This window comes from Dermacentor andersoni, chromosome 9 (assembly GCF_023375885.2).
Source record: "Dermacentor andersoni chromosome 9, qqDerAnde1_hic_scaffold, whole genome shotgun sequence".
NCBI lineage: Eukaryota > Metazoa > Arthropoda > Arachnida > Ixodida > Ixodidae > Dermacentor > Dermacentor andersoni.
The window spans coordinates 45278474-45293298 of NC_092822.1; the positions used below are offsets into that span (position 1 = coordinate 45278474).

General features: G+C 51.3%; 1 protein-coding gene across 2 annotated transcripts in view; it reads left to right on the forward strand.

Moving 5' to 3' along the window:
• The window catches only part of LOC126527944 (CDK5 and ABL1 enzyme substrate 2), a 150154-nt gene that overhangs the window by 82605 nt on the left and 52724 nt on the right, over window positions 1-14825 (forward strand). For both annotated transcript variants that reach the window (XM_050175781.3, XM_055069044.2), the window contains exon 3: window positions 1623-1758. In XM_050175781.3, coding sequence (XP_050031738.2) covers window positions 1623-1758 — 136 coding nt within the window. The remainder of the gene's footprint in view (window positions 1-1622; window positions 1759-14825) is intronic.

Consider the following 14825-nt stretch of genomic DNA (forward strand, 5'->3'; position numbering starts at 1 on the left):
TCATACCCTTTTCAGTCGTCACTTATGACGGCCTGTCTCAAAGTTACGCAATCTATACACACGCGGCCCGCGGGGTCTAGCGATTTGTTGAAGGTGCAAGGGCGAGCAGAGATTAATGTGGTGTCCGAGAGCATGGGTATGTGCCACGTAGCATACGTATCATACCTTTTCCAGTCGCAAGTATTGGTGGTCCGTCGATGAACGTCTCAACGTTACACAATCTTACACACGCCGCGCGGTCGCCAGATTTCATTGTTGATGGTGCTAGGGCGAAGTGGTGCAAGGGTGCGCCAAAATTAATGTGGCGTCGTCGTATCAATTTTTTTATGTATGTCTGTTAAGCACGCGTGTCTTAAAACAAGCAACAAAAATGTCGCTTGTGAACATTTCGAGGGTCTCACGTCATCTTTGGTCATGGTTTACGTCTTGACATGGCTCTGCTTTTATGTCAAACGTCTGAGCACCACGTCGCACTATGCTAGCTTCTAGTTCAAAGAACACACTATAGTTCTGGAGTGGGCATACATGGTGGTAATGATTATGATGACGACGACCACGAGCGGATGATAGTGATAGCTTTCACTAAAGAAACGCAGGTTTTGCGGTAATAATTAGGACCCGTAAAAAAAGAGAGTATATCTTCATCTTTTAGCTTGCTAGAGCGTGGATTAATCTATGTGTGGGTGTAACTAAACTAGATACAGAGGGCGTAAGAGCGATTGTCTGAGAACGCACGATACGGGAAAGCAATAAGCGATATTTATTTATAGCTTTCCTACGGAGAAAACAAAAAAGCTCAAGGGATAAGGTCGCCCACCAATAAAATAGGTCGTGTCTCCGCCACTTGGAGCATCGGAGCAAATAAACAAGCGATCCGGTTTGTTTGGTGCAGGCACACGCGCCCGCACTCGTAAGAGATTAGATTTGAATGTGCCGGTTCTGGGGTTTCACTGCACGACCTCCCGCAGCAGCAGATGGCCCCCTCGCATTTGACTCAGCTATGCGTAATCTGCGAAGGAGTGTAGATAAGTGCGCGCGATAAGGATGCGCTTCATAAGGAGATACATATTCGGGGTGAGAGCGTCCTCTCCCGGCGTTGCAGTAGATAAGGTTGCAAAGAGACCTCAGAAATCCCCTGCACACAACTGGATCACACGCAGCGCCGTCCGTCCGCCTTTTTTTCTTTTTTGTTTGCAGCGAACTGTCTCAGCTACTATTCGTTGAACGCGTTCCAAGATTCTTTTCTGACACACGCACGCACGCATGCACACACACACACATTCACCATGCCACCAGCCACCTTTGTAATGTGAAGACGTGGGCAAAAGTGTTTACACACAACCGGAAAACTGGCATACCAACTGTGCTTCGACCCGTTGCCGCGAGTTTCGAGTTGTCTGGGCGGCTTTCCTCGATTGACTTCGCCTTCTGGACGAAGCCGTCTGCTCGCCCTAGGTCCAAAGGGCCGAGAAGTCGGTGTATGGTTACAGCAGAGCCTGCGCAATTCCGTTAGCTCGCCGTAGTTATACGTTAATTGCCGTTGAGTTTTTATTTTTTTGTGGAGACACGTCATTCTGGAGCTGCTTGTTCTTTTTTTTTCTTCGCGTTGCCCTTGGCCGCAGGTGGCGTGCCGGCGCCCGTGCAGTCCAGCCGCAGTCGACAGACGTCTGGCAGCTTCTCGGACAGCTCGCACTCGTCCTTCGAGCAGAAGGTCACCGCCAAGAGCAACAGCCGGGACCAACCCGTGCGCGATGAGAGGTGCGTATACATGCATGTGTCCCTACCTCCTCCTCCTCCTCCTCCTCCTCCTCTCTCTCTCTCTCTCTCTCTCTCTCTCTCTCTCTCTCCATGTTTACTCGCTACTTGCAGAACGAGCGTGCACGTAGAGTTTCCCCACAAAGATTGTGCTAGAGAAGAGGAGGAGGAGTCCGGCTTGTGTCGGGACACGTGACGGTAGCTCGTCACTGGCTGTGGAGGGGGCCCACATTTTGGATGCGGGGCGGAATGCGAAAAAACGCTCGTGAAGCGTGCATCGGGTGCATGAACCTCAAAAAACGCCGTGAGGTACACATTAATTCGGAGGCCTCACTATACGGCGTGCTTCGTAATCAGATTGTGGTTCTGGCACGCAAGACCCCGGAGCTCGATTTCTTTTTAAAGAAGAGAAGAGGAAGATGGGGAAAAGGCCCATTTGCATTCTGAAGCGAAGATCGGTTACTTCAGCAATGTGCGCGTCGTTGCTTTGTTTTGTTTGTTTGTTCTCAGTTGTACGTTTTCCTCGTGAATAAGGGAATAGTCTTTACTCAGCCTATATACGTGCGAGGGCGACGCGGGATCGAGTACATTGGAATGCCAAATTTTATATTCGGCGCATTTCGAATACCCGCTTTTTTCCAGATTTACAAAGTAAGCGTACGTGTTGTACCGGGAGCTGAACCACATGCACCGTGTATACAGTGTTCCAGATTTACCGCACGAGGTGTCGTTAAACGGATGGCTGCCGGATACCGGCCGCTCTGAGTGGCCGCCAACTTGTTATATACATACGTTCTATAGATATTATATAACTGTATGAGATTTGGAAAGCTGAAACATAATCCCGTGGGCGATCTTCTTGCGTGCTTGCAGGAGGATTTCGCGCCTTGTCTATACCCATCGCATCTCAAAGATGTTTTACTATAGAGGTGCAACGCTTGTTCTGGAAAGCGCAGGTACACCTGCTTGCTCGGGATTCCAAGGAAGTATACTTGTTCACCGTAGTCTATACTGTCACGCGAACGCAGCTGGGCGAGAAACGAGCATATGCGTGAAATTGTTTTTTACGTCGCCGTGAACCAGATTGTGCGAAACTATCGGTCATCTCTCTCTCTCTCTCTCTCCGCTCTCCAAGGAGCGCAGCTGTGTAAACCTTTGTTCAACGAGCATTGACACAATGCACTGCGTCAGCATCGCCTCCATTGACTTGTCGAGCACAATCCTCCTCGCTGCAGCCGTTGGTGGCGACGTCCCGAATTAGGTCACGGCAGAACGACGTCGCGAGGCCTAAACGCATGCGTGCTCTTCGGTGAATGAACAGTCTGGAAGCACCGCGCCTCATTTTCCTTCACGCACGCTCGCAGTCGTAGGCAAGCTCGATCGCCTATACATAGTATGCACGCGACGTCACATCCGCTGCTGTCGTCTGCTTCCCCTACCTTCCGCCATCTTGGGGAACCTTATCAACAGGCGCGCGCATAGGCCTATAGGTTCCCCAACATGGCGCCGCCGTAAACCGGAAGTCGCGGAGTATCCTTGAATGACGTGCGTGCATACTGTGTGTACGCATATCGTCGTGCGAACCCTTTGTACTTTGTAGTGCAAATCGCCTTCAGTTCTTTTCTAAATCAGTTCGGAAGCGATTACTACGTAAAGCGTTAGAATCCCGGATATAAAGCCGCGTGCATGTGTATCACTGCCTGGAAGTTTGGCTCAAGCGCATTGCCGTCGGCTTTTGGGAAAAGTGACACCAATTTCATCCAGACGACGCGCTACGGCCTTTAGATGATTAAGAAACTCACTAGCTCATTTTCAACTAATTACGTCGCGGCGCATATTGGGGTTTACGACTTGTAGCCAATGAGTGGTCAAAATCAATCCGGCGCTCTTCAGGGCAGATTGCCCCCATAGACCCGCTTTAGAGACGAATTATAGACCCCGCGGATCGATCGATGTGCACTTCGATTCGCCAGAGCTATGAGCACGACATGAGAGTAGTTGCGCATCTTTGGAAAGCGATTTACTCGCGCCCCTCTCGCTTTCTTTAATTCTGAACGCGGCCGACAGTTGGCCGTCGCGAAGACTCCTCACGTTACGAGCCTGTTTTCTTCTTGGGGCCGTTCCTCTTGGCGCTGTACGATCCCCCATAGAAATAACAGACATCGCGAGTCTTGACAGCTAGTGCGCGGCTCCCACAACGTATTTCCGACCTTGGCCTTCCTCGGGCGTCACGTGACCGCGCCAAACAGAACCGCTTGTAAACAGATAAGAATTATGGCACGTGCTCCAATGCAGTGGTTCTCTGAGCGCGGGACATTTGGGGACACTTGATGTTATAATGTACCTGGGCTTCTCTTTGTAAAAAAAATTAGGCACTACCTCATATCAGAGGTAAAAAAAAGTTTTTGTTTTAAAGTGGCACCGGGTCTCGCACTGTAACATAACACGGGTAATGAATGCCTCGCGTGGTCGACAAGTCACGAGTTTGTTTTTCCTCTCTTGGAAATGTTCCTCTTGGCGCGCGTTACGGTCGCTCGCAGAAGTAGTAGACATCACCATCCTGGCACCATGTCTTTCGCAACGGATTCGCGACGCCGCAGTGGTCTTACCCGAACGTCACGTATCGGCGCCAAACAGAACCGTTTGTAAACAGGCATGAGTTACGACTGCGGGTCTGATCGGGGCAGGAACTCCCTCGTGTACGGACGTTCGAAGACACGTTGATGGCATAGAGTACTGCGTACTTTTCCTTCTAATCGGCACCGCGTTAGACCTTGCGTATTCAGAATATATTCTCGGTAACAGAAGTATATACCTGGGCCGTGCCGCCACATATACCTCAAGTCCAGAAAAAAGCGGCACGTATACGTTACTGCAGCTCATGAAATCGACGTACGATAGCGAGTGACGTTGTTTTCGACGTACACGCCCACACGAAGGGACACTCCATGTTTTCTCGCTTTTCTTTCTTTTCATCCCTTAAGCCCCTTACGCCTGTATAGGGTATAGCAAATTGGACGCGCGTCCAATTTCCTTGCATTTTTTTTAATCTCTTCTGATAATGGGGAAATCGTTCATGTCAGAACTCCCCAAAGGAAAGTAACACGGGATCAGAGTGTTAGGCCTACAAGTTAGAAGCTTGTTTTTCCTCTTGGAACTGTTCTTCTCATCGCGGTTCCTCGCGCCAAAAAAGAAAAAAAAAAGAAAAAACTCATGCATCATCATCATTCTCAGCGCGGTGCGGTTTCCCATAGAAGAATAGACAGCACGGTAGTGACAAGCATGTCTGCAACCTGAACGTCACGCATCTTACTTGAACATCACGTGACGGCGCCTAACCGTCTGCAAACATATGCACGTTATGGCGCCGGATCCGAGGCAGGAACTGTATGATAGACGGCCGTTCTAGGGCACGTCATGTCAGAGTACGGGGGATGTCTTTCGCACATAGAGCAACAATCTTTAACTTTACGAGCTCGCAAAATAAAATAAAAGAATAAGAAAAAAAAAGGAAAAGGAAGCGGGCGGACGCGTCTTGAGTGGTAACTTCCACAATCAACAAGTCGCGAGCTTGTTGACCCTCTTGGAACTGTACCTCGATCGTGCCGTTGTTTCGGTGGTCGCCCACAGACACGTCACTATAGGTCTGCCATGGCTCTTAGGACGTAGTCCGGCGCACGTTGGTCTTCCTTTTTTACGTCGCGAGCCGTTTTTTACGTAAACGGACACGAAATGTGGCACCATCGATCCGACGGCGGAAACTCCCTGATGGCTCTACGGTCGTGGACAGGGGATGCCATAGGGTAAGCGCGGACTTTTGCTCGCAAATAATGCGGTAATTCCTCATTTCTGAGCACAGGAGAAAAAAAGTTAAGTGTACGCAAATCTTTACTAGTGACTTGCACGATCAGCAAGTCACGAACTCGTTTTCGCTCTTGGAACTGTTTCTCTTGGCGGAGCTCGGTTGGCCATAGACGTCACTAGTGATTCACCAATGACCCATAGGACATAGTCAGGACCTTGGTGTTCCTTCCTTGGAGCGAAAGATAGCTGGCTGTTTAGAACGAGAACGTGATGGCGCGAGAAATCGAAGCTTAACTGCCTTCTAAAGTAAGAGGTATACGAAATGCGTACGAGCTTCGAAGCTTGAACTCGCTGACGGACGTCCGTGGACGTTCGACGTCATAGCCGGACGTTGTTTTGCAAAAGATACAGAAACTCTTCTCTGCGACCGCGGCCAAGAAATGAAGGAAAGCGGGAAACAAGAACGATGGTGTGTAGTATTGATGGTCGTGAAGAATGCATAATAGCTCGACTAAATTATATATACATTACGTCCTTCTCACCAACTTTATGCAATGCAGCGTCATAGGGGTCGCGTCAGTTAAACAAGAATATAGAACCCTACAGGAAGGGCTCTTCCATTGTCAGCCTCGAATCGCCCACCGCGCGAGGCCTGCTTCACGGAAGGTTTAGGAACGTACTACAATGTGCGAGTCGGTCCATCCTACACCGAAACAAGCAGCCGGCCCTCGTTGTCGATTGGCTGCCCCACGCGCTCTATCCCTTGCTGCACCGCGCTGAGTTCGTTAGGTGGAGCATAGTAGTCAGTTATTAAGTGCGACGCTATACGCTCGTGCTATTTATATCGCACTGCACTGCCTCGCCGTACACAATAGACGCACATCGCTTCGGTCGCGGATTTACGGCAGGTAAGGGCCAAGTTTAGCGCCTGCGTACATGGCGCAGTACAGGCGATGTGGAATCGTCGCGTGCCAACTGTCCGTAATAAAATTGACAGACAGATCCCAGTGTGACTAGCGGTTAGGATTGCCGGAACAGGAGTGCGTCATAAACACGCTTAACGCGGCGATAACGTATTTATAGTATACGCGAGCGTGAGAGAGAGGTAGATATGCAAAGACTCCGGATGCACGCCTTCGGTTCTCCTGGCGTGCAAGTAACCTTTTGTCTCGCTTCCGGGATCGCGGGCCAGGCGATATATAGCACGAACGGTGGCTCTATACTGTGACTCACGCTCCTTGGAACGCGACCGCTGCTGTCTCGTAGCAGACGACAAGACCTGCCATCTTTATTACCTTCTGCCTCTTTTTTTTTTTCCTGTTTGGTCGTCTTCTGCGTCTGCTGCCGTTGCTTCTGTTGCCAAGACGCAGAGAAGTGTCTCCCTCGCCGTCTGCACGACTCGTAACAGCCGCTCTTTGGAGAATTCGCACGGCCTTGTTTTTTATGTTTATTATTTCTTTTTCTTTGTATCTCTCTGCCTACTCGTACTTAGCCTCTTATTCCTTTTATCGCTTTTCGTTGTACGTACCGAGCTAAGGCGCTGTCGTGCCGATAGCCACGGCAGTTCTGAGAACTGCAAGCGATTGAGCAAACGGCTTTCTTGCTATTCTCTGTTAGCTTCGTTTTCTTTGTGTTTTTCTTACTGTGCGCTCGTTGTCCACTGCGATAAGTGAGACAGGCCCTGTGTCTGACCTGTAGACTGTAAACCCAGCCTCCCATTGTCACGGAGACAGCATTGCGCCAAATCTCCGCCAAGCCGCAATTGCGGTCGTTCATATCATCGACGTAACGATAACGACGATGGGACCCTTGAACTACGATAGATTTGTCCCTTCAGACGGCTTGGCGCGTCTGCTTCAATGTGAAAGCAGCAGAAAAGTTGAGCGGCTGTATGCTAGTTTGCGGAAGAGTATAATACGGCTCACATCCTTAATTTTGATGTCTTATAACCCTTCGTTTACATTTGGGAAAGCGTGGGTGATCTCGGCCGCTTACTTCCAGCTTATGTGAGTGCGCCGGGTTGCATCCTTGTAAGAAGGCTGTGACAGCCAAAATACGGACAGAAAACAAATTGGTGAATTTTTTTTCTCAGTTAGCTGCGTATGGTGTTTAGATTTCACGTGTAAGTAATGTCCGCGTCTCTGAATAATCCAGCTCAAGGACTAGAATTATCGTTTCTGCAACAGGTGGCCTTCAAGAAGAAAGTCCGTAAAACTTCAAAATAATACAAACTCAAAAAATAGTGTGCTGTGTACGAAGGGACGTTGAAGCATTTTCGCGGGCCATTTTCATCTTTCGCGCTTCGTCCGTGCTTGGGCAGCGTGCGTGAACCCGACGTCGTTCGTCTAAATGATGGATCCTGTGTGTACCGGCCATTTTCAAACGCGCCGATCGACGCTTACGCGGAGCGCCGATAGGACGTGAATTATAGAACGGCCTGCATGGTATCGTAAATATGCATCCGTGTTGAACCGTTCCCCACCCCCTCCCCACCCCCCTCAAACCGCTGTAATGCATGTGTGCGTCTTGCTTAGAGCAGGTGTTTACAAGAAACGCATCGCGTTTTGGTGGAAAGGAGCTTTTTTCTCTTCTCTCTCTATTCTCTCTCCCCCTCTCTCTTCGCTTTCTCTCTCCTCTCTCTTCTCGCTTTCTCATCCCCCTTCTATGCTCGCTCCTCTCCCCCCTATCACCCCTCTCTCTATTCTCTCTCCCCCTCTCTCCTCGCTTTCTCTCTCCTCTCTCTTCTCGCTCTCTCACCCCCTTTCTATGCTCGCTCCTCTCCCCCTATCCCCCTCTCTCTCTATTCTCTCTCCCCTCTCTCTTCGCTTTCTCTCTCCTCTCTCTTCTCGCTCTCTCACCCCCTTTCTATGCTCGCTCCTCTCCCCCTATCCTCTCTCTCTCTCTCTCTCTCTCTCTCTCTCTCTCTGTTATCAAGTGCGCTTTTCCCACGTACCTGACGCGCAGCATGGCGAGCAAGCAAGAATCGCTGCGGCCCAACATTAACGCAGGAAGGTTTTTCAGCGGGTGTAATGGTCACGGGTGGGGTCGCCTACATATGTATGTAACAAGCCGCCTCTCCGTGTGACTAAACGCATGCGAAACTTCCCGATAGCGCCGCGGAAGGTACGTCGCAATTCCGTGCAGCACTGCGAAAAACCGCGAGACGGTGAAGACGTGCTCTAACGCTGCACTATAACAGTGCATTCCGCCGGTCCCTACCGCGGTTCCACTCGTAGCGTGCTACGATACGGCGTCGAAAAGGAGTCAGACAGGGGATATGTCTACTTTGCGTTACGTCATAGAAATTTATTTAACGCAAAAGAGAAAAGCTGCCCACCTGAATACCATCCGTGGATGTGTGTATACAGTCCACACTTTAGACCGTTGTAGGATTTAGTCGAGCGTTAAACGCTACACGTGTGCAGTCTTAGTCAAAAGTTTCTAGGCCGCAGGAGTGGAGGAGCTGCAGAAGTAATTTTTTACCCTCGAAAGCTGTGGATGGTGAAGTGTCCCCTTTCCTTCTCGATAACCGTAGAGCCCTTAGCGCGCACGGTGGACTTAGGACATTTGAGAAATGAATTGCAGATAACGTGCATGCTTCGCACGTTGTATACCGCAGGGCAAACTTTGAAATTAAAGAACAAACCAACAAAAATAAACAAAAAGCGACCACAATACTCGATACGCCCACAGGCACTGCATATAGACGTAGTAATTACCAGTAATTCAGATACAATTGGAGCTAAAGAATCTCAGGGCTCTCTGCATCGCACTGCCTACAGAGTTCGTAATATGCCACGCGAAAATGAGCGGGCCTCATGTCTTCTTTTTTTTTTTTTTTGCGGTATACGACTGTTACGTCAGCCGCCGTTCGTGATTTCGGTTTGAGGACGCCGTCGAATTCAGCCGGCTCCTTAACGTCCTTTTTTCGGCCACCGCATCGGTCCTCGGTCGTGTCCCTTTGTCACCTCGCACGACGATCCCTCTGACCCCTTCTTCCCGGGACCACGAAGAACGAAAGGCCGCATTTTTCTCCTCTCTCGTAACCTTTTCTTGCTCTCTTCCGTACTGTTGTAATCGCACCGCTGGCACGAGTTGTTGGGGTCTCGGTGCTGACGCCCGTTATTGCCAATGGGTCGCAAGCCCCAAGGGTAGCGTTGGCCTGGCGGCCTGGGGCACTGGAAGCATCGGAAGGTCCCGGCAAAGCAAGAGAAGACTGCTAACAGAACAACTTGTTTATTCTAACATAGCAAAAGAGCGGCCGGTCAGGTCGACCGAAGTGGAGAGACGGGAGAGCACGTAACTCAACAGTACAAATCGGAGCCTCCCTCCTGGCGTCCGGGGGCAGCTGCTCTTATACTCTCGGCGTCGCGGTCCAAAAGGGAAGGTCACGGGATGAAGGTCACGGGATGAAGGTCACGGGACGGCGCAGCAGGAGCCCACGACGGCGCGAGCGGTTGAGCCGAGAGACCTGCTGAACCGAGTGTAGTGACGCATCGCCAACCGCCCACACGACGGCGCGAACTGTTGAGCCGAGAGACCTCCAGGCTCCTCATTCGGGGAACTCCGCTCCCCGGCTGCCGCGCTTTGACAAGCGAGGGCACACACACACACACGCACACACGAAGACACGTGGCACTGAAACACGCCTGGACACGCTTGGCGGGTAGGCGTCGCGGCGGCGTCGGACGGGCCAAAATGTCCGCCGCTTTGAACAAAGCCCCGGCGTCCGTTGCATCCGCGCCGGCATTACCGCGCGTTGTAGGCGAAACGTAACAGACCGCCCCGCCGGGGGAAGGAGATCCCGAAGGTCAGGGGACTGCATCCGCTGTCCGGAGGGATGTCGCTCGATGATGCTCATAACCGAAGTTGGGCGTCCTTGGGCGTTTCTTGAGCGCAGCGCACAGAGAAGGCCTCGTTCTCACGTTCAGGTGCACACAGGACACTGCAAAGTGACTTCGGGAGAGTTGACATTTTTGTTCTCGTTTCCGGCAAGCGTTAGAACTACGCCGAAAGTCAACCGCTCAGTCAGCAAGCACGGCACAACCCTCACTAAGCCCTGCCAGGCTCTTTCCCCTTTTATACTGCTGCCTAGTTCCTTACAGTAGTTTAGCAGCACTCAGAACGCGTCCACAAATCGAAAAATTGCACTAGAAAGCACATCATCACTTTGAAACACTACACAAAAGCAATAGGTTAAAAAAAATCCTGCCTCAGGAAGAAAAACATCAGTAACAAGCAATTTTGAGGCTGATTCCCACGTTAGGGGCTTCGACTTAAGCCATCGGCGTTACCGTTGAGACTCCCCTTTTTGTATCGCACCTCAAAGGAATATTGTTGCAAAGCGAGGCTCCAGCGCAGGAGGCGGCCATTTTTGGGAGAGATGGTCTGCAGCCATTGGAGAGGGCAGTGATCCGTTTCAATGATAAACCTCGAGCCGGCTAGGTAACATGACAATTTCTGAACGGCCCACACGATACACGCACACTCTTTCTCGGTGGCGCTATACGCCTGCTCACGACTGGTCAGCTTACGACTAGCATACAGGACGGGGTGTTCTACTTCTCCATTTTCCCGTTGGCACAGTACAACGCCCATGCCTCGCTCACTAGCATCACACTGAACAACGAACCCTTTTGTGTAGTCGGGCGATCGTAGCACAGGCTGGCTTGTTAGGGCGCTCTTTAGGGCGCTAAAAGCTCTTTCCTTCGTCTCATCCCAGACGACTGTTTGCGGCTCTGTCTTTCTTAGAGCATCCGTCAAGGGAGCCGCGATATCAGAGTACCTGGGGATGTACCTCTGATAGTAGCCGGCGACACCTAAGAACGACCGAATATCGGTCTTCGTGCGCGGTTGCGGGAAGTCTCGCACAGCGGCCACCTTTATTTCAGAGGGGCGGCGACGACCCCGACCAATCACGTGTCCGAGGTAGACAACCTCGGCCTGTGCTAACTGGCACTTGGGAGCCTTGACTGTCAAGCCCGCATCGCGCAGGCGGGTTAGCACTGCCCGCAAGTGCGCCATATGTTCCGGCCAGGATGCGGAGAATATCGCTACGTCGTCTAGATACGGTAAAGCGAATTCTTGCTGTCCCCGCAACACTTTATCCATGAGGCTTGAAAAGCAGTATGGCGCGTTCTTCAAACCAAAACTCAAAACTTTAGGACGGAATGTCCCCATTGGTGAAATGAATGCCGCATACCTACTAGCCTCTTCTGTAAGAGGAACCTGCCAATAACCCCTGACAAGATCTAGGGTGGAAATAAACTGAGCGCTACTCACTCTCTCAAGGCGCTCCTCGATGTTAGGGATCGGATAAATTTGATCCTTAGTGATGGAATTAAGCCTGCGGTAGTCGACGCAAGGACGAGGTTCCTTGCCCGGTACCTCAACTAAAATCAAAGGGGAGGTATAATCACTCTCACCCGCTTGAATAACACCGAGCTGTAGCATTTTCGTTACCTCAGCCTCCATAATATCGCTCTGGCGGGGTGACACCCGGTACGCCTTGGATCGTACTGGCTCTGGGGAGGTAAGTTCTATGTCATGAGTAAGGACAGAAGTCCTACCAGGCCTCTCAGAGAACAGACCTTGAAACTCTTGTAAGAGCTGGTGTAGTTCGGTTTTCTGCTCAGGCGACAGCGATGCTTTACTTATTAAGTCACTAATGACTTGATCGGTGTCTTTCCTGTTCGTCACTGAGCCTAGTCCCGGAAGCTCGACCGGAAGCTCTTCGGGCACGTTTACCATCATGCACACCACTGCTTCCCGTTGCTTATAGGGTTTGAGCTGATTACAGTGGTAAACTTGCTGTGCTTTCCGCTTTCCTGGCAGACTCACCACGTAGTTAACGTCCGACAGTTTTTGAACAATCCGTGCTGGGCCCTCCCACTGCACGTCGAGTTTGTTCTTTAGCGATGTGCGCAATATCATGACCTCATCGCCCACCTCAAAACGACGGGCCCTGGCTGTCCGATCATAATAAACCTTGGCCCTCTGCTGGGCCTCTGCCATTGCTTCACCTGACAACTCCTGTGCCCTTCTTAAGCGTTCGAGGAGCTTAAGCACGTACTCTACCACGACTGGGTCGTCGCCCCTGCCTTCCCATGATTCTCGAAGCATGCGAAGCGGAGATCGCAGCGAGCGACCGTACACCAGCTCAGCTGGCGAGAACCCCGTAGCCGCATGCGGCGCGGTTCTTAAAGCAAACATCACTCCAGGCAGACACAGCTCCCAGTCAGTTTGATGTTCAAAACACAATGCTCTCAACACGCGCTTCATGACGGAGTGGAGCTTCTCAACTGAATTCGACTGGGGGTGGTGCACTGAGCTGTGTAATAGCCTTACCCCGCACCTTTCGAGAAAGGCTGTCGTCAAAGCGCTAGTAAACACTGTGCCCTGATGTGACTGGATTTCTGCAGGAAAACCAACTCGCGCAAATATGGACAGTAGTGCATTGACTATCTCAACTGAGCTGAGTTCTTTAAGCGGCACTGCTTCAGGGAACTTTGTCGCTGGGCAGATCACAGTCAAAATGTGTCGGTACCCCGTGGCTGTTACCGGCAGAGGTCCCACTGTATCAATAACGAGCCGTCTAAAAGGCTCCGTAATGATAGGTACCAACTTCAACGGCGCCCTCGATTTGTCCCCTGGCTTGCCCACCCGCTGACAGGTGTCGCATGTCTTCACAAAGTGGTCTGCGTCCCGAAAACACCCTGGCCAATAGTACTCTTGCAAGAGACGGTCCTTAGTTTTCTTAACTCCTAGGTGTCCGGACCACGAACCCCCATGCGACAAGCGCAACAGATCCTGACGATAGCATTGAGGCACGATCAGCTGATCGAACTCCATTCCCCTGCGGTCTAGATACTTCCGGTACAGGACCCCACCTCTTTCCACAAAGCGAGCATTTTTCTTGGCGATACCTTCCTTGATAATGCAGCGTATGTTTTCTAGGCTGCCATCCTTCTTTTGCTCGGCTATCAAAGCCGACCGGCTGACTTTTAGCAACCTGTTAAGTCCGTCTGACGTAGGCGCGATGAGCAAATCTGGAGACAGCTCTTCTAACTTTCCCGTTTCGGGAATTTCCTCTCCAGTATCTGCTGCCTTTAACGCTACAGGCTCAATTTTATCCCGTTCGGGCGTGCTCTGAATACCAGCTTGCTGCGCCTCTGACCCTTTCTCATCATTCAACAACGTCGGCCCCGCAACTACCGCCTTTGCAGCGAGCTCCCGAACCTTCGATCTGGTTAAGGCCTGAACGCTAGCCTCACCAAACAAAAGCCCCTTCTCGCGCAGGAGGTGATCGGACCTGTTCGAAAATAGGTACGGGTACTGGGGGGGCAGCATAGATGACACTGCGGCCTCCGTCTCAAGTGCTCCGAAAGGTCCTTCAATAAGCACTTTTGCTACCGGCAGACACACGCTATGAGCTTCCACTGCTTGCTTGATCCATGCGCACTCGCCCGTGAACATATCGGGTTCTACGTAAGAGGGGTGAACTACATCCATTGTAGCTGCGGAATCGCGAAGCACTCGGCACTCTTTCCCGTTCACGAGGAGGTCTCGCATGTAAGGCTCGAGAAGCTTCATGTTCTCGTCAGTGCTGCATATAGACAAAAACACGACTTTTGTTTTTGTTTCTGGACACTGCGCCGAAAAGTGACCCGGCTTCTGGCACGTATAACAAACGCGCGCTTGCCTCGTCTCGAACCGCTTTCTGCGTTCGGCTTCGGTTGCCGCCGTCTCCGTACGTTCGGTCGGACTGCTTTCACTCGCATCCGAACTACGTGTGTCCCCCTTTGCTCTCATGGGCGTGAACTTTGGCCTCTCAAACTTGGAGCCAAATTCACCCTTTTGACCGTCCTTAGCTCCACGAGCCCGACGCGTCACAAACTCCTCGGCTAACTCAGCGGCTCTAGCCACCGTACTAACGTCTGGCCTATCCAAGACCCAGTACCGCACGTTCTCAGGTAACCGACTATAAAACTGTTCTAGCCCGAAACACTGCAGAACTTTCTCGTGGTCACCAAACGCTTTCTCTTCTTTGAGCCACTCCTGCATGTTTGACATAAGCCTGTACGCAAACTCTGTATATGACTCACTTTTGCCTTTCTCATTTTCCCGAAACTTCCGACGGAACGCCTCCGCTGACAGCCGGTACTTTTTTAGCAGACTCGATTTCACTTTGTCGAAATCCTCTGCCTCCTCTCTCTCCAAGCGAGCGACTACGTCGGCCGCCTCGCCGGGTAGCAAAGTGAGCAAGC